This window comes from Natrix helvetica (genome assembly GCF_964273705.1).
Source record: "Natrix helvetica genome assembly, chromosome: 7".
Classification (NCBI taxonomy): Eukaryota; Metazoa; Chordata; class Lepidosauria; order Squamata; family Natricidae; genus Natrix; species Natrix helvetica.
Genome location: NC_138558.1, coordinates 73,144,147 through 73,171,464, shown reverse-complemented (window position 1 = coordinate 73,171,464; position 27,318 = coordinate 73,144,147). Strand labels below are relative to the sequence as shown.

General features: G+C 43.1%; 1 protein-coding gene across 1 annotated transcript; it reads right to left on the bottom strand.

The window, feature by feature from the left end:
* Positions 1 to 897: 897 nt before the first annotated feature.
* FAM114A1 (family with sequence similarity 114 member A1) lies at positions 898 to 27,007 on the bottom strand. The gene is made up of 14 exons (XM_081959799.1): positions 26,906 to 27,007; positions 25,194 to 25,515; positions 22,331 to 22,411; positions 18,332 to 18,443; positions 18,109 to 18,221; positions 16,924 to 17,058; positions 15,715 to 15,867; positions 13,902 to 14,025; positions 12,450 to 12,532; positions 10,999 to 11,184; positions 10,198 to 10,337; positions 7,955 to 8,027; positions 4,224 to 4,277; positions 898 to 1,169 (listed from the first exon to the last, which is right to left on the bottom strand). Exons 2-14 carry the CDS (start codon positions 25,503 to 25,505, stop codon positions 1,068 to 1,070), a joined length of 1,668 nt encoding a protein of 555 aa, XP_081815925.1. The 5' UTR covers positions 25,506 to 25,515; positions 26,906 to 27,007; the 3' UTR covers positions 898 to 1,067.
* Between the last annotated feature and the right edge of the window lie 311 nt (positions 27,008 to 27,318).

The window sequence follows — 27,318 nt, the reverse complement described above, 5'->3', positions numbered from 1 at the left end:
ATGGATCCTCTTCAGTGTAAAGTACCAGCAGGAGCAAAAACAGACGATCTAATTGATTGGGAAGGAGCAAAGAAGTAATCATTTGTTGAAATAATTTACTGCTTTTTCTGCATAAGACTTTATGATGTAAGCCTACAAAAACTGCGCATGTGTGTATGTTCCAGCATAACTCTGGAGCGCCTCAAGCAATTTCAACCAAACTTGGTACACAGATTACTTACTCTCTGGAAACAAATACTGTGGGGGGTAAGACATCCCTAAACCCCCCCCGGGGGGGTGTTCTGTTAAGATACATCCTATTGTGCCTTAAAATGGCTTTTACTGTACTGCCGTAAAATGGCTTCTACTGTGTAACGCAGTGGAGTTGCCATGGTAATGACTTCACAGTACTCCACATGGGGGCTCCCTCTGGTAAGGGGGAAAATCCAACATTAGAAATTACATTTGGTCTGGACATTTTCCCCCTATAAATAAATACCCAGGGCAACGCCCGGTTATCGGCTATTAATTAATAATATTGCTAAGTCAAGTAAACATTTCTGCTACTGGGAGTAGTGAAGGCCCACAAATGGAAAATGGACTTAGTGTCAAAAGTAAGGTCTAATATTAGAAGCAGCATTAGAAATAAGGTCTATTCTTCTATTATATCTTTGATTCTCTGTCCTGAATGTTTCCATTTAATATTAGGATCACAGCAAAATCCATAAGTCTTTCTTTCTGTCTGTCTCAATTTACTCGATAAAATATTTAAGCAAAAGGTGGGGCAGAGGGGAAAAGACAACTTTTTTTCCTGAAACACAATCTAAAATATTTAGTAATATATCCAAGGTGAATTTGCACCAATAAAATCAGAATAAAACCTTAAATTACTACAAGAAACATGAAGCTGCTTTCCCCTTTGCTGATTTGAAACAGTTCATTCAGATCGAAAATGTTTGTTTGATAACTTTCCGTGCCAATCCTGCATTTAGCGTCCTTCTAAAGACTCTGGAATGGCTTAAAAGGCCTTTGGATACTCATTAAGTGTGACCCAACAGAAATTAAATTGATGGTTAGTTTAGAGGAAGTCAGTCTTGTGTTTTTAAACCATGGATTTGGATATGTGAGATCTGAAGGACTGGAAGCAGCAACTGGAAGGCGTCTTGAATATATGCAGTGCTATTACAGCCCTAATGAGAAAAGAAAATATTATTATTATTATTATTAGTAGTAGTAGTAGTAATAGTAATAAAATATTATTAGAAAATATAAGAGCTGAAAAAGCTTCTTGTATGAGAAGCAAAACGTCTTCAAAGAAAAACCAGAAAGTCAGGGGTGGACTTCAAAAGTTTTAGCAAGGGGTTCTGTGCCCCATTGCTGGGTGGGCGTGGCCATGGCCTAGCCAGTCTCCTGCACTATGGCGGGAGGGGCCGTTTTTTGCCCTTCCCATGCTCCGGAGGCTTTTCTCGACTCTCCAGGAGGGCGAAGACTGCTTCCCCCAGGCCCTAGAGCAGGGGTGTCCAGACTTGGGAACTTTAAGACTTGTGGACTTCAACTCCCAGAATTCCCCAGCCAGCTGGCTGGGGAATTCTGGGAGTTGAAGTCCACAAGTTTTAAAGTTCCCAAGTTTGGACACCCCTGTCCTAGAGGCTGGAAACAGGCCCATTTTCAGGCTTCCGGAACCTCCAATAGGCCCATTTCCCCCCCTCCTCGAGCCTCCGTGTGGACCCTGCACTTACCAGGCCTGATGAATGGGCTACATGGAGACTCCGGGGAAGGGAAGGGCGGGAGGGATGAGGTGGGCATGGCCAGCCAGGGATGGCATTTGGGATTCACTGAACTGAGCAGACTCCCAGACAGGCTGCGCATGCAATTAAATGTTTTAGGGGAGGGCTTATTTTCAGGGGAGGGCTTATTTTAGCGCATGCGCTCAAAAGCCCGATTGGGCTTATTATCCGGGGAGGTCTTATTTTCTGGGAAACAGGGTAGATGAATGAAAACCACAAGACTTGCCACAGAATCTTGTGGCGGAAGACTCGCCACAATAATACTTGGTGCAGTAAGTTTAGTTTTCACCGTTTTCCACCCCTACAACCATGATTGAAATTGGGATATTTGGCCACCGGCATGTATTTATGACAGCTGCAGTGTCCTGGAGTCACATGATCAGTTTTTGCGGCCTTCTGACAAGTAAAGTCAAGATTGCCTTTAGACGTTTTGGGTCTCCATCACTGAAGGCTTTCAAAAAGATATTGGACAGCCATTTATTGGAAATGGCATAGAGTCTCCTGCTTGGATTGGCTAAAACACCTTCAAAGTCCCTTCTAACTTCACTACTCTATGTTCTGCTCTCTACAATTAAATGAAATCAAGTTGTCATAATAATAATAATAATAACAACAATAACAACAACAGAGCTGAAAGGGACCCAGGAGGTCTTCTAGTCTAACATCCTGCTCTCGCAGGAGACTTATACCCTGTTTCCCCAAAAATAAGATCTCCCAATTGGGCTTTTGAGCACATGCGCTAAAATAAGCCCTCCCCTGAAATAAGCCCTCCCCTAAAACATTTAACCACATGTGCAGCCAGTCCCCGCCGTTTCATGGGGGGATAAGGGGGAAACATGCCCCACGCGCCCCACATCCACCTGCCATTCACGCGGAACGGCCTAGCTGATGCCGCTTCTGCAAACCCTAGCTACTACGCCCCTTCTCTTAGTGGCAGCTGCAAAAAGACCTTCCGGCCCTCTCTGGATCAGCTGATCTGCGTGCTGCAGGCCGAGGGCACCTCAAAAACAATAAGACCTCCTCAAAAATAAGGCCAAGCGCTTATTTTGGGGGTAAAAAGAAAATAAGACCCTGTCTTAGTTTCGGGAAAACACGGTACTATTTCTGATAAACGGCTCCCCAGTCTCTTCTTAAAAGTTATACTTAATGTTTTGAAAAAATCTCTCTCTTTCTTCTTTCTCTTTTTTTCTCTTTCTATACATATTAAGCCTTTATTATGAAATAGACCATTTACTTATACGAGATAAGAATAATAATGTATTCAATGCATAAGAGTGAGATGATTTAAATTGTTAGGTATGATTGTGGCTGGTGACTATTTTATAATATAAAATGGAATAATGATGATGTAATGAACAATGGATGTGAATATAGATTAAAATATTTAATGACGACATGGATTGACAAATAATAACGGGAAATTAAATTTGGAGTTGAGGATGATTGGAAAATTTAAGATTAATGGAAAATAGAAATGTCTTATATGAAGTAATGAGTTTCTTTTTTTCTTTGACTTAATCTCCACCTTTATTTTTGAGAGAACGGTGATACAATTTTATAAAGACCTATTGCTACCTAGTACATAATTATAGAGATAAAGAAATAAGGGTTGTCATAAAAGAAAGAATACTATGGTAACTTGAACATGCAATGCTCAATGAAATATTTAACTATATTTAATGGATAATTAGTGACCGCATCCTTAATTGTAAAAACCATCGCACAAAAACTTGTAACCAAACGACATGCTTGATGAAAATGTGTTTTTTTTTTTACTTCCCTGCTCTTGTACTTTATGTGTTGTCTTGTCTTTTTAAAGAAAAATAAATAAACATTTATATTAAAAAAAAAAAAAAAAACCACATGTGCAGCCAGTCCCCGCCGTTTCATGGGGGGATAAGGGGGAAACATGCCCCACGCGCCCCACATCCACCTGCCATTCACGCGGAACGGCCTAGCTGATGCCGCTTCTGCAAACCCTAGCTACTACGCCCCTTCTCTTAGTGGCAGCTGCAAAAAGACCTTCCGGCCCTCTCTGGATCAGCTGATCTGCGTGCTGCAGGCCGAGGGCACCTCAAAAACAATAAGACCTCCTCAAAAATAAGGCCAAGCGCTTATTTTGGGGGTAAAAAGAAAATAAGACCCTGTCTTAGTTTCGGGAAAACACGGTACTATTTCTGATAAACGGCTCCCCAGTCTCTTCTTAAAAGCTTTCAGTGATGAAGCACCCATAACTTCCAAAAGCAATTTGTTCCACTGGTTAATTGTCCTCCCTGTTAGGAAGTTTCTCCTTAATTCCAGGTTGCTTCTGTCCTTCATTAGTCTCCATCGATTGTTTCTTGCCCTGCCTTCTGGTTGTACTATATTTTTTTTGGTTTTTTTCATAGGGTATCAATGCCGATGAGAAAATGACAGCCAATTGGCTTCTTATGTAAAGTAGATACGGGCCTTACTTACCTCTGATAGCACACTATTGACCATTGGATTGAGAATTTCAGCTTTTTTGTCACTCTGTTTAAAGGAAAACAGGGAGAAAGTTAGAATACTCTTGCAGGACCGAGAAAACGTCACCAAATGAAATTCCGATAAAGGGAAAATATTGATTTACAGGTAAATCAATGTTTTCCCTTTATTGGAAACATGATGTCAGAGTTGAGAAAAATCAGATCCAGAAAGCACCCACAGATAACTGATTCAGCAGGATTTGTTAACTTCTTTATATACATAATAACACACGAATAAATGTACAATACCAACAACAGATTCTTCCAACGTGGTAGAGAGGAGAGATTGATTTCAGTTCAGAGTTCAGAGCTTAATACAGACAAAGAGAACCTCTATACAGGGCAGTTAAGCTAAGCCTAAGCCTAAACTAAGCCTAAACCACTCCCCGGCTTAAGCTTCTGTTTCCAAACAGCCCTCATTGGCTGACCCAGTTGGCATGCCTATTCATTGGCTGACTTTGTTACCATGTCTCTGCCAGTTCATGAATATTCTGACACATGCTTTGCGTTCATTCACCAGCTAAACAATGTAATTTTCCTCAACACTGGCAATCTGACAGAATTTGAGCTAAAGGACGGATTTTAAAACCAAAATGTGTTAGAAATTTCCCAAAGAATCTGAGTTTAGAGTGAGTGGTTTAATTGCATATGGGAATTTAAAACACACACAAGCACACACACACAATTTACAGCATGAAATAGTCACCGTTATTTTATTATTTTTGAGGTGCAGGTGGCAGCAAGTATGGTCACCTCATGGCTGCTGCTGTGTTGCAATATTTTCGGGGAGGGCTTATTTTCAGGGGAGGGCTTATTTTAGCGCATGCACTCAAAAGCCCGATTGGGCTTATTATCCAGGGAGGTCTTATTTTCAGGGAAACAGGGTATGTATGTGGGAATGTGTGCTTGTTATTCCATATTTGGGTTTAGGGATTTCTTTTTCCCCCCTTTTATTTATTGGGTTATTGAGATGAATTCTGTGTTTTCAGGGGGGCGGGGGGCGGCTGCACCCAGGGAGGCTCCTTCAATTTTATTGTACACATGTTGTGGATTGGCAATAAAGTTTTGGATTGAATTGAATTTCCCCTGGAATGCCTCCTCTGGGCTTCTTAAATGATATGGACAAATAGCAAGTCACAGCTGATCTCCTTCGGAAGAGCTATTTCAAGCCACCTGCTAAAATGTCAAGGTGACAAAACAAAATGAAAGGCTATGAACAAGGACTAGATTGAAGCCAGATAAATACATCCTGGTTGCAAGAACTGGGTATGTCTAGTTGAATGAAAAGAAGGACTAGGGGAGACATGATAGCAGTCTTCCGCTATCTCAAGAGTTGCCACAAAAGAAGAGGAAGTCAAGCTATTCTCCAAGGCACCTGAGGGTAGAACAAGAAGCAATGGGTGGAAACTAATCAAGGAGATTACATGCAATCAATAAAACAAGGATTGTACATAGAACAATATCGGACCTCTGAAAAGTATAAGCATGCATATGTACTCAGTACTTGGTTTGGGCCCCTTTTGTAGCAATTACTGCCTCAATGCGGCGTGGCATGGAAGCTATCAACCTGTGGCACTGCTGAGGTGTTATGGAAGACCAGGATGCTTCAATAGCGGCCTTCAGCTCTTCTACATTGTTCGGTCTCATGTCTCTCATCTTTCTCTTGGCAATGCTCCATAGATTCTCTATGGGGTTCAGGTCAGACGAGTTTGCTGGCCAATCAAGCATAGTAACCCCACGGTCATTGAACCAGTTTTTGGTGCTCTTGGCAAAAGTTGCTCTCATCAGAAAAGAGAACTTTGGACCACTGAACAACAGGACTTTGGACCACTGTGCTTCATCAAGACCAGGTCAACGCAACCATCTACCAGGAGATTTTGGAGCACTTCATGCTTTCTTCCGCAGACGAGCTTTATGGGGATGCTGACTTCATTTTCCAGCTGCCCACACTGCCAAAAGCACCAAAACCTGGTTCAATGACCATGGCATTACTGAAATAAATTAACTTTTGCACAATATTCTAATTTTTCGAGTTTCACCTGTATTTAGGTTGCCTCAATGATTGATGAGGAAAAAAATGCAAAAGTGCAGACGGAGACACATTCCCTCAAATTCTGGCCCAAGTAAATTATTTAAAGTGAAAGCAGTATTATTGCATTATAGAACTGTTGCTAAACCTTCATGGATGGATGTGGGATGGGCAAAATTCACCCAAGAGGCCACCTTAAAATTCAGTTATCAAGCATGAATAAACTATACAGGTAGTCCTCGACTTGCAACAGTTCGTTTAGTGACCGTTCAAAGTTACAGCCGACTGAAAAAAGGGACTTATTACCATTTTTCACACTCATGACTATTTACGTTCAAATGCTTGACAGCTGACTCATGTTTATGACCGTTGCAGTCTCCTGGAGTCACGTGATCTGCTTTTGCGACCTTCTGACCAGCAAGGCCCAGGGGGAATCCAGATTCACTTAACAACTGGGTTGTTGCAGTGATTCACTTAACAACTATGGCGAGAAAAGTCGTAAAATGGGGCAAAACTCACTTTTTAAAAATGTCTCGCTTAGCAACATAAACTCAGTTGTGGTCGTACGTCAAAGACTACCTGCATGGCAATGCTTTATTTGAATTGAACTGTGATCCATTTTAATTGCTTTTATTCCAAAATCTGAAGACCCAGATTGTTGGGGGCAAGAGGCTGATTCTGTAAACCGCTTAGAGAGGTCTGTAAAGCACTCTGAAGCGGTATATAAATCTTGTGCTATTGCTATATTCTCTTAAATCTCCTTCATTCTACTGTCACGGATTTTCCTGCAACATGAAGAGTTTAATTATAACAGTAAGAATCTATTTTTCTGAGTCCTCCAGCGACTATTATGATGGAATGTGAGTGTGAAATAAAACTGTTGGCTATAAAACTTGGCAATTATTGGCACCTTTGATGAACAGATTGGAGAAAAACGTATCACTTAAAAGCTACACTATATATGACTAGCTCAGGGGTGTCCAAACTTGGGAACTTTAAGACTTGTGGACTTCAACTCCCAGAATTCCCCAGCCAGTGCTGGCTGGGGAATTCTGGGAGTTGAAGTCCACAAGTCTTAAAGTTCCCAAGTTTGGACACCCCTGGACTAGCTGATAACCCGGCATTGCCCGGGTATTTATTTATAGGGGGAAAATGTCCAGACCAAATGCAATTTCTAATGTTGGATTTTCTCCCCTTACCAGAGGGTGCCCCCTTGTGGAGTACTGTGAAGCCATTAACATGGCAGCTCCACCGCGCTGTACAGTAGAAGCCATTTTACAGCAGTAAGGTAAAAACCATTTAAGGCACAACAGGCTTAACAGAATACATACCCCAAGGGGCTTTAGGGGTGTCTTGCCCCCACAATATTTGTTTCCATAGAGTAAGTAATCTGTGTACCAAGTTTGGTTGAAATTGCTCGAGGCGTTCCAGAGTTATGCTGGAACATACACACACACACACACAACCATTTTTATATATAGAGATTAAGAATATATGATCCTTTTTTTGCTTGTGGTCCTGTGAGAAATAAATTATGTACATTGGATGCGGATTGGAGATATCATTTAATACCACTTGCTCACTCAGTCTCTCACTTAGTTAAACAATAACACATGAAGTAATAAATCAATAAATGAAATTGTGTAATAACTTACCCCAACCGAAGTCAAAACATCGGAGAATTGTTTTGAGAGGGATGACACTTCATTACACATCGTATTTGTTAAACTGTTGAAAACATAATGGGAATATGAGTATTTGTCCATCCTAATCAGCATAGTCTTGAATAGTTCAGGCCAAACTTTACTACAATCTAGATCAGTGATGGCTAATTTTTTTGTCGTTGCGTGCTGAAAGCATATGCGCGCCCGCACCCATAATGCAATGCATGTGTGACACACACACCCCTGCATGTCCTGCCCCCCTGAGCTTGCACAAACAACCACCCACCCTCCCCTTCCTCCCCATGCATGGGTGTGTGACCCCCGCCATGCCCCATTTTGGGCCTAGTAGGCATCTCTGCAGCCTCCTGGGAGCAAAAATGTGCCACGGGGGTGGGGTTGCTGCACCTGTTCACACGCATGTACGAGACCCCCCCATGCATGCACACAGTCTCTTGCATGCCCCCGCGCATGCATGACAAAGAGCCAAAAATCAGCTGGCTGGCGGGAAGCGCAGTGGAGCTGAGCTGGGGCAACAGCTCGCATGCCCGCAGAGAGTGGCATGCGTGCCATAGATTCGCCATCATGGATCTAGATGATTACCCATTCATTATTAGTAATTTAGACAAAGGATATGAGTATCCAAACTGGGTCAGTCACTGGGACCAGAGGTTTAGTCTTCTGAGTTTTCAGACTCATGCCGGAAAAGAATCCTCAGGGAATTTCTCTCTAGCAATATATGCGTTGTTCCGTGTGTGGCATTCATATGATGCCTGTTGTGTGTGACTTTTATTGATTGGGAGTGTGTTGATGGCTGTCTGTTAAGTTGTCAGCTGTTGTTTCCTTCTGCTGCCAAGCCCTCACTTCCTAGGTATTTGATAAGCTAGTGATAAATCAGCACTCGTCTTGACTGACGAAAGGGCCCATTTCCCAGGCTTCAATTGTTTCCCTGGCTGTTTTTGTGCCTGCTCATCCAACAATCTTAGTAGCTGCAAAATTGAATGTATGTCCTTATTCATTGCTGTGTGAGGCTACCAATGAGTTCGGTATCATCATCCATTCGCTTGGTGTGTTTTTTTGCAGTCTGGTGCAAAAATTGGATTGCCCCTGTGATGCTGTACTGTTATATTTGCTCATGAAAATAGCATATTTACATAAATTTACCTAAATATTCCACTTTTATGGGTCAGCATAGGACACTTATCACACAACCGCATCCCGCCCCCCCCAATGGAACACAACTTTGCCTTTTGATTCATTGCTATTGCCCCCAGAATAATCTAAATAAAGAGAATAATTTTGAAACATTGCAAAACATGAAGTTAAAACATCATTTGAAGAGGTAATGGGTGAACACAAATCTTGAAAGACTTACTTTACACAATTTTAGCCATTCTTAAAATTAGGATTTTTGTTTTTAAATGGAAAGTCAGTAAACTCCATCTACTAGTCCTCATTTAGCAACTGCAGTTGAGACCAGCAACTTAGGTCATTCAGTAAAGCGGTCACTAAATGAAACGGTGACTGCGCTTATGATCTTACTTTAAGCTTTCTTTAACACAGGGGTGTCAGACTCGATTTCATTGAGGGCCACCTCAGGGTTGTGTTTGACTTTGGGGGGCTGGGGTGGACGTGGGCCTAGGTGGGCGTGGCTCGCTTGACATCACTCGTGTCGGGGCACCTCTGGTAGCCCGAGCACTCTTCCAGCAAAAATGGCTCCTGAGCTCCGTTTTCGGCTGCGATGACCTCCTGCAACCCTCTGCCAGCAAAAATGGAGCTCACACAGCCCTCCCGAGCTCCCGTTTCACTGGCAGAGGCAACACGGGCTGGTCCTTCTCTGTTTCCGGGGTAGGCTCCGCGGGCCAGACCTAAACACTCCGCGGGCCGCATCCAGCCCCTGGGCCTTGAGTTTGATGTCCCTGCTTTAACAGACCTGCAAAGGTTGTAGGTATGAGAATTGGCTGAAAAATTGCCTTACATCACAGTTGTGACTGCCAATGGTCACTGAGCAAGGCAGCTGCTAAACCAGAATTACCTGTAACGTCACAGATGCCGCGACACCTGTAGAGGTTTCCTTGCTGCAACACAATGTGGTAAAGCCTCACCACCCAGCAAAACCTGTGTGACCATGTGAAAATGCAAACCCCCCACCCCAGAATGAAAATATTATGACAAACGAATGAATGAATGAGCAGGAAGTCATGAACAGAAAGAACAGCAAATGAAAATATATTCACTTTGTTAGACCTCGAGCTTGGTCCAGGGCTGGCTTTTCAACTTCTTGTCCATGGAGAATTAATTCTGCTAGTTTATGCAGTTGTTCAATGCAACGAGCTGTTACTTCGGCCAGGCTTTCAATGGACAACATGTAAAGTTCCTTGAAAGAAGGAAAATTTACTGATTAGCATAGATCAGTGATGGCTAACCGTTTCTATCCCTGCCTCTTATTAGATGGCAAAGACAAAATCACAGAATCGGAGAGTTGGAAATGACCTAAAAGGTCCTTGGACTCAATGGCCTGTGTTAGGAATGTAACCCTAGGCTTGGCTTGGCAATGTATATAAGCTATGATTACTTTACTGTTATTTTAAATGATTCAGAGATGCAGTTGGCTTGTTACCTCAAGCAGCTATAAGAGGGAGCCAGAATGGCTGTTAGCTCTCTCTGTGTTTTGTTAGATGCTGATCGTGGATACTGTTTGATACTGCTCGTGAGTTACTGAGTCTTGCTACTGTTAGTTACTTTGTGTGTTAAACTGAGAATGTTGATAACTGAATTACTGAACCGTGTATGACTTGGACTGTTAACCGGACTCTGAATACCTCTATATTTCTACATAGTAAACTACTATATTTTTATACTATTCAGTGTCTCTGTATGCTGGTTTGTGCGTGTTATTCCATATCACTCTCATTATGCTTCTCTGCATACTCGCTCTTCTAAAGGGGAGTTTGATTACTTAACAGCCTGCACACTGCAGGAATCCTTACACCATCCTTGATTGACAGTCATCAAAGAAAGACCTGGTCATCACTTACCTCTACAGTTTGGGTTCTTTTTGTTTCTGTCTTTTCAGGTTCTCCCACCTGGGATTTTTCTTCAGTTACTTGCATTTCTACAACTTCATCATCCGCTTCTTTAGTTTGGCCTGGTGGGTTCCCTTCCAGGTCTCCAGATGTGGAGAGACTTGCCGCTTCTAAGGCAATATAAGCCTTCTTTCTGGCCTGCAACATAACCACCATCAAAAGTGGCAGAGAGTTATTATTGTAGTGGGAAAGGCACTGCTTCAGAATGGCACATCTGGATTCCAACATAAATGTTTAGTTTCCTGGCAGAAAATACTTCAGCGTCACATGTGAGATGGGTAGCTACATTAATTGATTCATTGGTTCAACCATCCAATCACCCAGCTAACCTCTCAACTACCCAACCACCCCATCACCAAACAGCCAACCAACAATCCAACCACCCAATGACCCAAACAATAACCAAAACACCCAAACCAACAACCCAAACACACAACACACAACCAACAATCCAACCACCGAACCACCAACCCAACTACCCAACCAAACACACACCCAACAACCCAACCACCCAACCACACTACAACCTAACCAACAATCCAAACACACAACCACCCAAACCAACAACCCAAACACACAACACACAACCAACAATCCAACCACCGAACCACCAACCCAACTACCCAACCAAACACACATCCAACAACCCAACCACCCAACCACACTACAACCTAACCAACAATCCAAACACACAACCACCCAAACCAACAACCCAAACACACAACACACAACCAACAATCCAACCACTGAACCACCAACCCAACTACCCAACCAAACACACACCCAACCACCCAACCACACTACAACCTAACCAACAATCCAAACACACAACCACTCAAACCAACAACCCAAACATCCAAACAACAATCCAAACACCCAACCAACAACCCAACCAGTCAATCAATAATCAATCAAGTCACTGTGTTTCCAAGCCATTATACCACTGCATTTACAGAATTTCTAATGAACTTCTTCCTCATGTATTTCCATTCCTAATTTTGCCAGTTTTCATCACTCCTTTGGCTCTGCATAATTTGGAACATAACATTCCAGATTTTATATTGCCGATTATAGACCAAATTATTTCATGGACTTTTGGGTGCATCAGAACTGGCATCTGACAACATAGTGAAGAAGTGCTCTGTGAATAAGTCCATGTCTTATTCTGCCAAATGAGACTTCCTGACTCTGAGCTATTTACAAACACATTCACCAATTTCCCTCCTTCTCTGTCTCCTTCGATGTGTTCAGAGTTACCAACATAGTAATGATATGAATGCTGCCTGCTCTTGCCTCATTTCTTGTTGTTTTTTTTAAAAAAATAAATACGCTATCAAGGATCATTGCCCTGAGCTATCAAATAAGCAATATCTTCAAAGATTCCAATAAACAACATTCCCCACCTTGTTAAGTTTATCTGGTGTAGCAGCAACGTGTAGTTCAAATAGCAATTCCGTCAGTGTTGTAATAAACTCATCTCTTGCATCTGCGGCGATTATTAAGGAAAAAGAGTTAAATTAAGAGAAAAACATTTTTTCTGCTTCTAAACAAAAGGATTCTAATTAAGTATATGTTTTTTTCTCCTTCTTCCTTGGTCATGTTTTAGGAAACAAATAGCATTTCTCCCCTGTATCCAGTGGTGAAATTCAGGTTTTTTTACTACCAGTTCTATGGGTATGGCTTGGTGGGCATGGCAGGGGAAAGATATGCAAAATCTCCATCCTCCCCCCACTCCAGGGGAAGGATACTGCAAAATCCCCATTCCCACTCTACTCTGGGGCCAGCCAGAGAGGTATTTGCCGGTTCTCCGAACTACTCAAAATTTCCACTACCGGTTCTCCACAAACTGTCAGAACCTGCTGAATTTCACCCCTGCCTGTATCTATTTTTTTATATCTTTACTTTCAACTTAGAAGCAATTTTACTCCTTTCCACCAAGAAAACTAAAAACAATAAACCAATGGAATGGCTTGCCACCAGATGTTATCCATCACTGGAGGCTTTTAAGAAGAGACTGGACAGCCATTGACCTGAAATGGTGTAGGTCTCCTGCTTGAGCAGGGGGTTGGGCTAGAAGACCTCCAAAGTCCCTTCCAAGTCTATTATTCTGAATTCTAGCTAATTTACTAAGCATTGTTCTCCTCTATGTCTAGTGGCTAAGACACTGAGCTTGTCAATCAGAAAGGTCGGCGGTTCGGTGGTTCAAATCCCTAATATAGGTCTCCTGCGTGAGCAGGGGGTTGGGCTAGATGACCTCCAAGGCCCCTTGCAACTCTGTTACTGTTACTTCTAATTTCCGTTTACTTTCCACCTAGGAAGTGGTATCGGATTCTGTTGCATTGGGGGTGTGGGGGGGGGGAGGAATTAAAATACATCTTACTCAGCAAGTAAGATAAGGCTGCTATGTGGATGTTTCATTTCCCAATGAGAAGAAAACTTAACAAATAAAAAGCATCCATGAATTTCACCATATTGAGAAGGCAAAGCACAGAAAGGACTGTAAAAGCCCTATTAAATTTAAGAAAATCGTATTTTCAATAGAAAGTGAAAAAGTGAAACCTGTTTCGGGATCCACATCTTTCAAAACATATGCGCCATAATTTTGAATCAGTAACTAGATTCTTTGATAAAGAGGTGGGGAACTATGCTCCCTTTAGGACTTGTGGACTTCAACTCCCAGAATCCCTGAGCCAGCTATGGTATGCTATGTCAGGAATTCTGGGAGTTGAAGTCCACAAGTCATTAAAGGGCCATGTCCCCACTCTGGCTCAGGAATTCTGGGAGTTGAAGTCCACCAGTCACAAAAGGGCCATAGTTCCCCACTCTCGCTTTAATAATTGTCATTCAGCAACTACCTGTTGTTATTTCTTTGTCTTGGTTTTCCGAGCCTTGCGAAAGGAAGACTGCCTTAATAGCAATCAACACCTTTTTTGCGGCTTCTAGCTCCTCTCCTTCAAGAGATGCCAAATACGATTGTACCTGGGGGGGGGGGGGAATAAACATCGCAATACCAGATATGTATATTTTGGGCAGATTGTTTCATCACAGCTGTGGTATAGCATGTTTGAGAAAAACAGAGGAGGCCTGTGTGCATTATTTATAATAAACGCTGGTGATATTACGGAGTTTGGTGGAGAAACATTTGCAAGAAAATAATCGAGCTCACAGAGCACCAAAAGACCCCTCATTGCTAGTCTGTCCTTCCTTCCTTCCCTCCCTCCCTCCTTTCTTCCCATGGTGGCACAGTATCATATTTTTCAGAGTATAAGACGCACCTTTCCCCCCCCTAAAAGAGGGTGAAAATTTGGGTGTGTCTTATACACTGAATGTAGCCCCACCCACCCACTGGCCCCCACCCTTTGGCCTCTGCCTCCCAGCAATTTACCTCCTTGCAGCAAACGGGGAAAATGGGGCTTGCGGAGGCTGCAATAGGCTATAGCCGTGATGGCGAACCTGTGGCACACGTGCCACAGGTGGCGCACGGAGCCATTTGTCAGGGTATGTAAGGCGTTGCCCTGTTAGGTGGCCAGCGCACATGTGTGCACTGGCCAGCTGAATTCGGCCTTATTTTGAGGCCATTTTTCGCCCTCCGGAGGCTTCAGGAAGCCTCTGGAGCACGAAAAACGAGCCCTACGGGCAAACCGGATGTTCAGGAATGGACTTCCGGTTAACTCATAGGGCCGGTTTTAGCGCTCCGGAGCCACCAGGAGGCTTCCAGTTTGTCCATACGGTCATTTTTTGCCCTCCGGAGCCTTCAGGGAAGCCTGCTGAAGGCCCCTGAAGGCTCCGGAGGGCTAAAACCAGCCCTATAAGCAAACCAGAAGTCAGTTCCCTGACTTCCGGTTTGCCCGTAGGGCCGGTTTTTCATACTCCGGAGGCTTCAGGGAAACTCCTGAAGCCTCTGGAGGGCCTCGGGGGGGGGGGCTGTTTTTGCCCTCCCCAGGATCCTATAAAGCCTCTGGAGCCTGGGGAGGGTGAAACCCACACTGAAAATGAAAGTGAAACTTGCCAGGCAAATTGCTGGGAGGCAGAAGCAGATTTTTTTTCCTTGTGCTAATCAGGCTGTTTCCTGCAAGGAGGTAAGTCAATAACTATAAATGCCTATAGAATGTTCAAATTATTAGACTTATTTTTTAAAGCCTGCTTTATTATTGTTCTAGACAGCTTAACAAAATGAAGAAGCTTTTTAAAATAAATTCTTGATCAGAAGAGGCCCAGTACTAGTGTATCTTCTTTTAAATAACAGGGAATAACTATACTTCCAGAAAGCTCATCAATTTTAACAGCATCTGTACAAGTATAGCCTGAAATGTAATACCACAAACAGTGTATATTGTCTGTACTGCTTGCTGTTTGCTGCAAGGAGGCAAATTGCTGGGAGGCAGAAGCAGATTTTTCCCCCTTGTTTTCCTCCCAAAAAGCTAGGTGCATCTTATATACTTCAGAGTGTCTTATACGCCGAAAAATACAGTAGTTAAAATGCAATATTGCAGGCTAACTGCCCACTGTCAGAAGTTCAATCCTGACTCTGTAAAACGCTTAGAGAGGTCTGTAGAGCACTGTGAAGCAGTATATAAGTCTAAGGGCTATTGCTATCCTGCTGGAAACCATTTTTTTAAAAAAAAACAGCTCCTTGTTCTCTTGATTTATGCACCCCGTTGACCCTACCTTGGCTTCACTTTCATTGGACAGAATTTCCAAAGCTTCTAGATGTGATAAACCCTGAAATTCATCAAAGAGCACCCCATAATGCGCTGTCGGCTCCATCGTGGTTTGTTGGGCGAGTCTTTGCTTTTCTTTCTCTTTGGCTTCCCGCAGCATCTACGAAAAAACAGAAGGAAAGATCCTGATTTATGGGCTGCAAAACAGATTTGACAGATGTCCTCACCTCTAGACCCAGGGCCAATTATTCCTAATTTTGCGAAGCTTCTTCTCCGGCAACATTGTATTGCTAACTTGGGCATACAAAACCTTTGCCAGACCAATTCTCCAATACAGCTCGTCTGCCTGGAATCCCCACTGTATATCGGACATTAATACAATTGAGCGAGTCCAGAGGTATTTCACGAGAAAAGTCCTCCACTCCTCTGCTCACAACAGAATCCCCTATGCCACCAGGCTTGAAATTTTGGGCTGCACCCCTTGCAGTCTGACCTAAGCATAGTACACAAAATTGTCTGCTACAATGTCCTACCTGTCAGCAACTACTTTAGCTTCAACCGCAATAATTCACAGGCAAACAATCGATACAAACTCAAGGTAAACCGCTCTAGACGCGATTGCAGAAAATACGACTTCAGCAACAGAGTGGTCAACGCCTGGAATGCTCTACCTGACTCCGTTGTTACAACCTCAACCCCCCCCTCAGCTTCAACCTCAAACTGTCTACCGTGGACCTCACCCCATTCCTAAGAGGTCCGTAAATGGGGCGTGCATAAGCGCACCAGCGTGCCTACCGTCCCTCTCCTACTGTCCCCATTTACCTGTATTTACTTCCTTTGTTCATGTTTATGTTCTTACCTATACTTTTTATCTTGTAAATGGTTTACAAACAAACAAACAAATAAATAAATAGAGACCAATAGGAAAAATAAGAAAGATAAAATAAGAAAATGAATTTTAACACACGCTTTACCCAATTTACATAACTCACATCATAACTAGTGTACGTATATTGTTACTCATTCAATGATTACAAGGCTTCTGCTCAAAAGACTTTCCAAAAACCCTGAAAAATCATCTGTAATTACTGATGTTTTATGTTGAACCTACAATGACTAGAATATCATCCTGCCAAATCAGGTTGAAGTGTCACCAATTTAGAAAAATCTAGCTAAATCCCTGTTTCTGAGGTTAATCGCTATGCGCCCGTTTCACCTGAGATAAAGAAGCGGTCCGTTCCATCAGAATTTTGGTTTTCTTGAATCCAGGATCACTTTCTGCTAGAACATTCATGGTTTTCTTGCCGATAAATTCCAAAGCGTCAAGTCCGCCAGTTAAGACACTTTTACCCTGTGTAAAATAGAGCAGAACGTTTATGTTCATCAGCAACTTTGATATATTTACTTGTGAATATGGAAAGCCCGTTAATTTGAATGGGATAGGATGGGAGGAGAGGGGAGGGGAGGGAAAGGAAGGGAAAGGAAGGGAAGACAGAAAATAGAAAATAATAGAAAATCAAAAACATTAGAAAATCAAAAATAATAGAAAATAAAAAACATTAGAAAATCAAAAATAATAGAAAATTGAAAATAATAGGAAATTGAAAATCTAAAATAGTAGAAAATCTAAAATAGAAAATAATAGAAAATCAAAAATAATAGAAAATCAAAAATAATAAAAAATCAAAAATAATTGAAAATTGAAAATAATAGAAAATTGAAAATAATAGAAAATTGAAAATCAAAACAGTAGAAAATCAAAAATAGAAAATAATAGAAAATAATAGAAAATTGAAAATAATAGAAAATCGAAAATAATAGAAAATCAAAAATAGAAAATCAAAAATAATAGAAAATCAAAAATAATTGAAAATTGAAAATAATTGAAAATAGTAGAAAATCTAAAATAGAAAATAGTAGAAAATAGAAAATAATAGAAAATAATAGAAAATAATAGAAAATAATAGAAAATAATAGAAAATAATAGAAAATAATAGAAAATAGAAAATAATAGAAAATAGAAAATAATAGAAAATAGACATTAGAAAATAATAGAAAATGGAATGGAATGGAACAGAAGAAGGTTTAATTGAAGAATACCGAGGTTTTCATTGGAGTAAAATACACTGATAGATGAAACAGGGAATGATAACTTGGATTAACTTTGACGGGGCAATAATGACACTGTAGGTGTATTAAAAAGGAAATAAGGGTAAAGTGGAAAATATGGAAAGAGAACAAAGGAGCTGAAATTGGAACAGAATTATGCTGTAAAATGGATTATGTACAAGGGAAGAGGTCAAAAGGAAAAACACCGGACAAAACTTTGTTCACAAATATGTATGCATAACAAAAAATAAAATACAAACTTGATTTTTTTAAAAAGAAAAGAAATCCTTACGGTATTCTGCACGGCGCTAGTGATGGTTGACAGCACTCCCCGCGATCCGGAAGGAGGAGACGAGGATAAGGCCAAGTTCTCTTCAAAACTCTGCTGTCGATCGTCTTCCACATCTTAAAGGGAGAAACCCGTTGGGGGGAAAAAAAATCCAGTAAGAACACGCTCACCAATTTCACGAGGAAAGCAAAGAGTTTTCGGACAGGTCGCGTGAGAAATATGGAACCTGTGACGATGTTTTCTGTTGTCTCTGGAGGTCCGCCATCTGAAGATGCCGAGGAAGGGGCACGAGTTCGGAGAATGCTGGCTTTTTCTTTCACTGCTGTTAATCCTTGACCTGAAGTGGGACACATATAAGGTAGTCCTTGACTTACAACCGTTCATTTAGTGAGCATCCGACGTTACAATGGCACCGAAAAAAAGTGACATATGACCGTTTTTCACACTTATGACCTTTGGGCCAGCCCCGTGATCATAGGCTCAAAATTCAGATGCTTGGCAACTGATTCACATTTATGACCGTTGTAGTGTCCACGGATCAAGTAATCCCCTTTGGGGGACTTTCTGAGAAGCAAAGTCAATGGGGGAAATTAGACTTCCCTGAACCTCCGTGTTACTAACTTAATGATGGCAGCGATTCACTTAACGCGGTGGCAAGAAAGGTTGTAAAACAGGGGCAAAACTCACTGAACAAATGTCGCACTTAACCATGAGAATTTTGGACTCCCCTGAAGTCGTAAGTCAAGGACTAACTGTATAGTTGATATGTCTTCTGACCAGTGGTCGGTTGCAAATATTTTTACTACCGGTTCGGGCATGCGCGCAACGCTTCTGAGCATGTGCAAAAGTGTCCGGGCAGGTGGGCGGGGCCTCCCGCTGCCACTACTAACGGTTTGGCTGAACCAGGAGCAACCCACCACTGGTTCTGACCTAGGCTTCCTCAGCACCACGAAGCTGAGTCCTCATCCTGATAAACCCCTTTTATTTAATTGACAATGAGTTCCTCTCCAGCAAAGTCTTTCCTCTCCCACAGTCTTCAAGATAGGTCACAATTACTGACCTTTATCAGGCTTGGAGAGACGCCACAATACTTGGCAAGAATGCAGGAATGAACTAATTGCCTCCTGCAAACTCCACTCCCCTTTCGCTCCTCTTTTATCTCTTCTGGGAGGGGCCATTCATCGTCCACCTGTGGCCTTACTCCCAAGTCGACCCCTGTTCTTTAGGTGTTCCCTTCATCTGGCAACTCTGCACATGTGCACACTGGGAACAGGCTCCAGCTGTTCTTCTGCCTCACTGAAGGCAGCTGATAACTGGCATACGGCTCTGGCCCCTTCTCTGCCTCCGACACAGAGCCCTCCTCAGAGCCTTCCCCAGACTCCAGGACAGGCCCAGGTTCCCCCCCAACCTCCTCACTGTCCGAATCTTCTGTCAGCTCCATTGGCCGCTGATGTGCCACAACAATATGCGACCATTCTATGTTTACTTGATCTTGAATCTCTACAAAAAAATTCAATCAGTAAGAGAGCCACTACAGGGCCAGTGTTATTAATGAAAGCTGCTGAGACCAATTTTGGGAGGGTTTTTGGCCTCTGCCACCTCCAGCCCATCTGCCATTGGCTTAGATTTACAGGATTTTGCGGAATTACACCCTGGCAAAACATTTTGAGCATTCTAATAGTTAATGCATTTGGAGTATTCCAATATGCAACCTTTACTGAGCGATTTGATTTAAACCTTGCCCTTCAGCTCTCCCATCAGCTGATGAAACATTAAATCATATTAAGTTCCCCTCAAATGGATTTCAATCGTATTACAGCCTATTTTTCCGCTCTCAGCTCATTTGTGCTTAATTTAATTTGGAACTAACTCTTCTCTACCACTTTGCATTGTCGCTCCTACTATTAAGAAAACCTAATTTTCATCCTCTTGAGCTGACTTTGTACAATCTAGAAATAGCGCCACGTCACCGGAGATTTTATTTCCTCCAGATCGATGACAGCTATCCATCATGTTCTATTAATTGCACCGATCTGCTTTTTGGACTTTGTTAAGTCAGAACAAACGGCCAAATGAGAATGTTAGATTCCTGATGGATTTTTCACATTTTACGGCACTTTGGAAAGAAAAACGAACAGTTTTTGTCATTTGTTTTTCAAAGGATCCATGTTTTCTTTGGTGAGTCTCAGTCATCCTGGTCGCAAAGGTCCTTTTTTCAAGACTTTCTCTTTTTTCTTTGAAGACCTTTTGCTTCTCATCCAAGAAGCTTCTTCAGCTCCGTAGCGCATGTGGCTCTTTCATCCCTCTTGCTGCGGCTCGCTCAAAATATGCATCACAACTGCCAATGTGCGACACCCACCGATGCGCAATTTACTAAGCTTTATGACCCCTGGTAGGCCAACCATGGATAAATCCAAGAAAAGAAAAAATTCAGAAGAAAACAGAATGTTTAATTCAATTACATATGATAGTTTTGTGGCCGCTTAGGAAATAGTCAGGCACGGGAAGAGTTTTGTGGCGCCTGATGTTTTCTTTTCTGTGGAAAATGGGTCCAAATGGCTCTCTGAGTATTTAAGGTTGCCAACCCCTGGTAGAGCTAAATGCCTATGGAGATTCTCCGTCATCCAGGACATGGTTGTCCCAGGGGTGCCTTTTTTTCAAGAGGTAACTGGACTTTCTGGTTTTTCTTTGAAGACCCTTCGCTTCTCATCCAAGAAGCTTCAAAGAAAGGTCATAAAATGGGGCACAACTCACTTACAGAACTGAACAGAATAACAGAGTTGGAAGGGACCTCAGAGGTCTTCTAGTCCAACCCCCTGCTTAGGCAGGAAACCCTACACCCCTTCAGACAAATGGTTATCCAACATCCCCTTAAAAACTTCCAGTGTTGGGGCATTCACAACTTCTGGAGGCAAGCTGTTCCACTGATTAATTGTTCTTCTAACTCTCAGAAAATTTCTCCTTAGTTCTAGGGTGCTTCTGTCCTTGATTATAGTTTCCATCCGTTGCTTCTTGACTTAACAACTGTCCTGTTCAGCAACATAAATTTTGGGCTCGGTTGTGGTTGTAAGTCGAGAACTACCTGTATTTGGCTGTCTGGCATCTATTGTGCAGATGTTTCGACTCTGTTTATTTTGCAGAGGTAGACTCTCGGAGAAGGAGAAATGGCTGAGCAGTGGGATTGTTCAGAGAGAAATCCATAAGTCCAAAAAGAATTAAGCAGCGGCAGCCCCGTTACAACTTTAATTGGGGCCTGAACTAATGGCAGAAGCCTTTCACAATATCTCCTAGTGTCGATGTATTCTAAGCCAGGGGTCCCCAACGTTTTGGACTTCAGGGACCACTAAATTCATAATTTTAAATCCCACGGACCACAAATATGATCTATCTAATGACTGGCTGGGTGGGCGTGGCTGGATGGTCATGTGACTGGGTGGGTTTGGCCAACTCAATGTCACTCATGTCAAGGGGCACCTCGCCAGCCTCTACTGACCTCTCCCCTCCCAGCCACTCCTCGCCTGCCCACTTAGGCTCCTTAGGGCCCCAACAGGAAGCAGTTGCTGGAGCTAAGCAGCCACCAGGAGAAAGAGTTGGCAAAACAGCTCAGTTCAAATTGGATCTGACCGAGAAGGAGGCTCAGCTGAAGCGCCTCACTGAGGACTAGGAGCATAGGCTTTCCAAGCAGAGGGAAGACCTATGGGAGTGCAAGGCCAGGAACCGGCCCTGGAGGCTCAGCAGGCTGAGATGGTCAGCCAGTTCCAGGCTATGATGCAGTCCCACTGGAACGAGGCCCTCCGGCTCTTCACTACCAGCGGCTCTTCCCTCCAGCCTTCGCCCAAAGCCCCCCAACAGGAGGCCAAAGCAGACCACAAGTTGGAATTTCTGCCTCCCCTCCGACCAGCACAAAATGACCCCAAAGGGGGAGACTCTCTGCAGCAACACAAGCGTTCATTGCACGTATCCCTCCCAGGGGGCGTAGTTTGAGGACCCCGGATTTAGTGCAATATAAAAAATGCAAATTATTTTTCTGCTGACCACCAACATTTTCTTGCGGGCCACCAGTGGTCCACAGACCAGCAGTTGGGCCACCAGTCCTTGGCTTAGACCACCAGTGGTCTAAGCCAAGGACTGATCTTAATCATAGAGGAAGTAATATTTTGGTGCTTAACTATGTTTAGACAATGTTTACATAAACCGTAACTTAATATGGGTTTGGATACTTAACAACTGTAGCAGAAGCTGTTGAAAGAAGGGACTTGCTCCAGGATCCCCAAGTGGTCCATCCTTTTCCTTTGGATACCGAATCCTAGGAGAGTTTTTTTTTACATTTGTTAAATATTGCTACGTGCAATGGAAAGAACAAATAATTAAAGTACACGCGGCATGAGGCATGAGGGATCCTATAAGATAAAATTGTGGAGTTCTTTGGCCAAACTCTCAGAGTGCACCAAGGACACCACAGTTCAGCCTTGAGTACATATATGCTACTCAAATAGTAATAACCATTTTAAATTAGAAGCACGCAGTTCACATTTTAAGCAAACCATCTTTCAAATCCCACAGAGTGCTCAATTATAATGGCAACAGATGAGACTTTTAGAAGACCTAAAAGTCAAGAAAGTCACGTTAGGAATAGATCATCATGGAGAACAGCTATCTATGTGGACATTAGGAATCACAATCCCTCCATCCCTCCAACTAATCACTCACACACCCATCTATTCATCCATTGATCCACCCATCCATCCAACTGTCCGTCCGTCTGTCCATCCATCCATCCATCCATCCATCCAACTACCTGTCAATCCATTCACCCACCCACCAACCATTCATCCATTCATCAATCCATCCATCCATCCACCCATCCACCTACCTGTCCATCCATTCACCCACCTACCCACCCTCCATCCATCCATCCACTCACCCACCCATTCACCCACCCATCCATCCATTCATCAATTCATCCATCCACCTACCTGTCCATCCATCCATTCACCCACCCACCAACCATTCATCCGTTCATCCACCCACCCATCCATTCATCCACCCACTCACCCACCCTCCATCCATCCACTCACCCACCCACCCATTCTTCCACCCACCCACCCTCTATCCATTCATCAATTCATCCATCCACCTACCTATCCATCCATCCATCCACCCACCCACCCAACCATTCATCCATTAACCCACCCACCCACCACCCACCCATCCATTCACTCACCCACCCACCCACCCTCCATCCATTCATCCACTCACCCACCCATTCATCCACCCACCCATCCATTCAATTCATCCACCTTCCTGTCCATTCATTCACCCACCCACCATCCTTCCATCCTTCCATTCACCCACCACCCACCCATCTATTTATCCACCCAACTATCCATTCATGAATCCATCCATCCATTCACCCACCCACCCACCCACTCATCCATCCCACACAATATTTCCAACGTTGTCATTTGTTGAGGATCCAGAATGATTAAAACCTTAAGACTTCACTCTTGTTTTGTGTGTCTTTGTTTGTTTACTAGTTAGTCAATATCCTTACTCCCAGTATTGACTGGTCTAACATGAATAGATGACTTCAGTGCTAGGTGAAAGAGGTTTTGATGAGAAAAGCTGCATTTTTTGTGATTTCCTTCAGGGAGATTTGGGGTGGGGAGTTGACCAAGCTAAGCAAATCCTGAAACTAAAATTGGCAACTTTAGGTGAAGTCTTTTCCCCTCTCTACCATTATAAAGGGTTGAACTGGTGCTGTGGAGAAAAATGGAGGAGGGATGTTATATTTAGTGACTTTTAAAGAAAAAGGAGTATAAAGATCCAGTAAATGAGTAAACAAATCTTATCTATCAACGGACCAAAGAATTCTACAGGATATTTTTGAAAGGGAGATAGAGGTGTGGATAGAAATTTTGGAAAATAGGCAGTGGAAGAGGGGAGAAATGGGAGAAATACCTAGATTGAATAGCCAAGAAGTAGATGCAGACAAAGGTAAAGATTAAGAAAGGAATATGGGACAGGCCAAAAAAAGCATAGCAATTAAAGTAGGCAAGAGACAATGGATAGATAATTTTTCTTTCCTCTTGTTGTTTGGATTTTCCCTCTCCTTCCTTTCTTTTTTAGGCAGGTGACACGATCAAAAGTTTGATAAGATAGAAAGAAAACACATTTTAATAAAAGGGTGACATGATTAAAAGTCAGAGTAAGAGATAGAAATAAGAGAAAGGGGGAATATTAGCGTATACACTTTTACATAATAAAATGAAAGCAACAGCAAGAGAAAACATGGAGTAATTAAATAACGATAGACAATAATTTAATATAAATGTGTATTACTATTGGAAGTGTATAAGTTGGTTGCATATAATAACTATGATGAATTCTACTAGTTCTATTTGTATTAGAATGTATGACACCCAGGTGCCACACTGTTCACACAATGATAGGTAAAGGTAAAGGTCCCCCTCATATGTGCTAGTCATTCCTGACTCTAGGGGGCGGTGCTCATCTCCATTTCAAAGCCAGAGCTAGCACTGTCCAAAGATATCTCCATGGTCATGTGATTGGCATGACTCAACACCGAAGGCGCATGGAACGTTGTTCCCTTCCCACTAAAGGTGGTTCCTATTTTCTACTTGCATTTTTATGTGCTTTCGAACTGCTAGGTTGGCAGAAGGTGGGACAAGTAATGGGAGCTCACTCCGTTACGCGGCACAAGGGATTTTAACCACCGAACTGCTGACTTTTCTGATCAACAAGCTCAGACACTAAACACCGAAGGCGCATGGAACGTTGTTCCCTTCCCACTAAAGGTGGTTCCTATTTTCTACTTGCATTTTTGGGTGCTTTCCAACTGCTAGGTTGACAGAAGCTGGGACAAGTAACGGGAGCTCACTCTGTTACGCGGCGCTAGGGATTCGAACCACCAAACTTCCGACCTTTCTGATTGATAAACTCAGGGTCTTAGCCACTGAGCCACCACATCCCTCTTTCACGCATTGATACATACATATAAAATAAAATAAAAACTTGGGGGGGGGGGGGGGAAACGCATAAAGAATTATGGCCAGATTATTTCTTACCAGAGCATTTTCTTCATTCAGTCGTTCAGGTCCAACTTCCGGTTCGAGGCTTATAGAGTCACTGCACTCAGCCACATCGTCCTTCACTGTTTCTCCACTGGACTCTTGTTCATTTGAAGGACTTTCCAAATTGAACCCCTGTTGCTCTTCTAAGTCCTTGTTGGCGCTTTCCGAAGCTTCTTTTTTATCAACTTGCGGTGATATCTGGACTGTCTTTTCATCACGCACTACTGCATTGGATGTATTTTGCTCAGATGGCAGCGCCCATTCATTTTCCTCTTGGGTTAACGTCTCACCTCTGCTCTCTGACATTTTTTGGGTCCTACGAGAGGAGAACAGTAGAGATAAGTTTCAAATCGGTTGGAGTAGGATTTCAAAGCAAAGGAAACTAGAAGATTTCTACACTTCTCTGTAAAATCCTAAAGAGAGAGAGAGAGAGCAGTAATTTTGGCTCACGGCACAGGTTTCAGAGCAGGGCCTTCTCAGTGGTAGCACCCCAACTGGTAACACTTCGTCTTCTCCCCAGGTTTAATAGCAATAAGTGTGAGAGGGATCTTGGAGTCTGACTGGACAACCAGCTAAATATGAGTTGACCGTATGCAGCGGCAGCCAAAAAAGCCAATGCAAACCTAAATTGACAGAGGGATATAATCAAGATCAAGGGAGGTACTAATACCACTTTATAAAGCCCTAGTAAGCCCACACCTACAATACTGCATCCAGTTTTGGTCACCACACTATCAAAAAAATGTTGAGACTCTAGAAAGAGTGCAGAGAAGAGCAACCAGGATGATGAGGGGACTGGAAGATAAAACATATAAAGAACGGTTGCAGGAACTGGGCCTGGCTAGTCTAGTGAAGTGAAGGACCAGGGGGGACATGATAGCAGTCTTCCAATATTTGAGGGGCTGCCACAGAGAGGAGGGGGTCAAGCTATTTCCCAAAGCACCAAATGGCCAGAGAAGGAATAATGGATGGAAACTGATCAAGGAGAGATGCAACCTAGAAATAAGGAGGAACTTTCTGACAGTGAGAACAATCAACCCATGGAACAGAAGTTGCCTTCGAAAGTTGTGGGAGTTTCATCCCTGAAAGCTTTCAAGAAGAGACTGAATCACCATCTGTCAGAAATGGTATAGGGTCTCCTGCTTGGGGGTGGGGTGGGGGGTTGGACTAGATGATCTACATGGTCCCTTCCAAGTTTTCAACTCTGTTCATCTGAATCTGTAAGTGAGGTTGGCCAAATGTCTTCTTGGAGAAAATACTTGCTAAATTGCCTGATGCTAACGGACATAAAGATACTTTAGGGCAAGATTATCCTTAAAATAATTCTAACTTTTTAATTATTCAAACTACATACACTGCTAACAAGAGACAAGAAACCTCAGCTACCTAGTATATTTTCTACAAGGAAGAAATCGTCTTAATGTAATATATAATTAAATGTTGATATGTAAAGAAGGAGCCATCTCAACTTTGAGGAAAAACTCTTCCAGAGTGAGAAGGTACAGATTAATGGAAGGGAAAGGAAAGGAAAGGAAAGAGGAAGAGGAAGGAAGGGAAGAGGAAGGAAAGGAAGAAAAGAGGAAAGTAAAGGAAAGAGGAAGGGAAAGGAAGAAAAGAGGAGAGGAAAGGAAGGGAAGGAAGAAAAGGGGAAAGGAAAGGAAAAGAAAAGCCGGGGGAAGCTGCCGGTAGTCATTTTGTCCTCTTACCACCGCCGAGCTGCTGCCTGCCGGCGCGCCCTGCCTGCGTCCTGGACTCCCCTCCCGGCCACGTCGGCAGAAGGGAGCGAGCGGGGCTCGGGGCGGGCCGAGCGAAGGGCCGAGCTTGGGCTGCGCGGGGGCGGGCGGGCTGCCTTCTCGGCGAGCGCCCGGAGGGAGAGGCAGAGCAGAAGAGGATCGCAGTCCGGAGGGCGAGAGATGATTGGGATCCCGGGGAAGGAGGGAAAAACCAAGAATAGGAAGAAGAAGAAGAAAAGGAAGAATCCCGCAGCAACTTTTCCAATGGGGGGGGGAGGGGGGGAAGCTAAGCAGGGCTGGGCTCGGCTGGTAACTGGATGGGGGCCCAGCAGCAAAAGGCAGAGAGCGTCGGCTAGAAGAAGGAAGACCAACTCTGGAAGAAGAAA